This window comes from Galeopterus variegatus, unplaced genomic scaffold, assembly GCF_000696425.1.
Source record: "Galeopterus variegatus unplaced genomic scaffold, G_variegatus-3.0.2 Scaffold4246, whole genome shotgun sequence".
Taxonomy (NCBI): domain Eukaryota; kingdom Metazoa; phylum Chordata; class Mammalia; order Dermoptera; family Cynocephalidae; genus Galeopterus; species Galeopterus variegatus.
In genome coordinates, this window is record NW_007730357.1 from 89010 (window position 1) to 90190 (window position 1181).

At 62.9% G+C, this 1181-nt stretch overlaps 1 protein-coding gene across 1 annotated transcript in view; it reads right to left on the minus strand.

The window, feature by feature from the left end:
- Positions 1–1181, minus strand: part of A3GALT2 (alpha 1,3-galactosyltransferase 2) — a 13318-nt gene continuing 12137 nt past the window's right edge. The window contains exon 5 of the mRNA XM_008587086.1: positions 1–475. Within this exon, the coding sequence (XP_008585308.1) occupies positions 1–475 (475 nt within the window). The remainder of the gene's footprint in view (positions 476–1181) is intronic.

The following is a 1181-nucleotide window of genomic DNA, read 5'->3' on the forward strand; positions in this document are numbered from 1 at the left end:
CTAGTCGCGCAGCAGCGTGTACTCCTTGGGCGCCCAGAGCAGGCGCGGGCGGTGGATCTCGGTCCGCGGACCGATGTCCGGGCTCCAGCAGTACTCGGGCGACAGCACCTTGGCGGGCTTGTGCAGCCAGAAGAACTTGTTGAGGTGGCTCTCGTCGTGCCAGCGCGCCTCGAGGCCGCTCGCGCGGTCCCGCTGCATGCCCCGCGCGCAGTGCGCCGTGAGTTCGCGCAGCGCCGCCACGCTGCCCCCGAACACGGCCGCGTGGTAGTAGAAGTCGCCCTCGCCCGGCGCCAGCGCGGCGGCTGAGCGCGCGTTGCGCTCGAAGGGCAGCAGCCGCCGCCGGCGGCCCGCGCCCAGCAACACGCGCGGCACGGAGGCCGGCCGCTCGGTGAACACGTAGTACACCACGCGCTGGCCCACCATGAAGTGCTGCTCGGCCGTCTCCAGGAAACGCGCCAGGTACTTCTCCAGGTACCTGCGGGGCCGCCAGAGTCAGCCCGAAAGCCCCGCCCCGCGTGGCGTGTGCGGCCTGCCCGTCCCCCACCCCCGCTCCCGAGGCGCCCCCACAGCAGCCGTGGAACCCCCGAACCGTCCGGTGCTCCAGTCTTTCACTTTGAGTGTGTGTGTGTGAGGGTGTGTGTGTGTGTGGGGGGGTCCTGAAGAGATGGGGCACTCCCGAGGCGTCTCCACAGCAGCCGTGGAACCCCCGAACCGTCCGGTGCTCCAGTCTTGCACTGAGAGTGTGTGTGTGTGTGAGAATGTGTGTGTGTGTGTGCGTGTGTGTGTGTAAGGGGGAGGTGCCCTGAAGAGATGGGGCGCTGCACTCCCTCTATTGAGTATGTTTCCCCTGACTGCTTGATCAGCAGAGTACCTAGGAAGTGACGCTGTGCTGACCCTTTGGAGGACTGTCCCGTTTGCCTCTCTAGAGCTTTGAGCCTTCATTTCAGAAGTCCCGAAACATTGGTGCTGCTTTGATGCGAGGTCGCCCAAGCTAGCCGTACGGAGGGGCTGTGTGGGGAGAGAGGGTGTCCCACCAGTACTCAGCAGTTGGTCTCGCAGTTGAAACCCAGATGTTTGGGGGCAGTGAGGAGCCCTTCCTGTGAACCCTGTCTGAACTTCTGACCCAAAAAATCATGAGATACAATAATAATATGTTTTTTTTTTTTTTTTTTTTTTTTTTT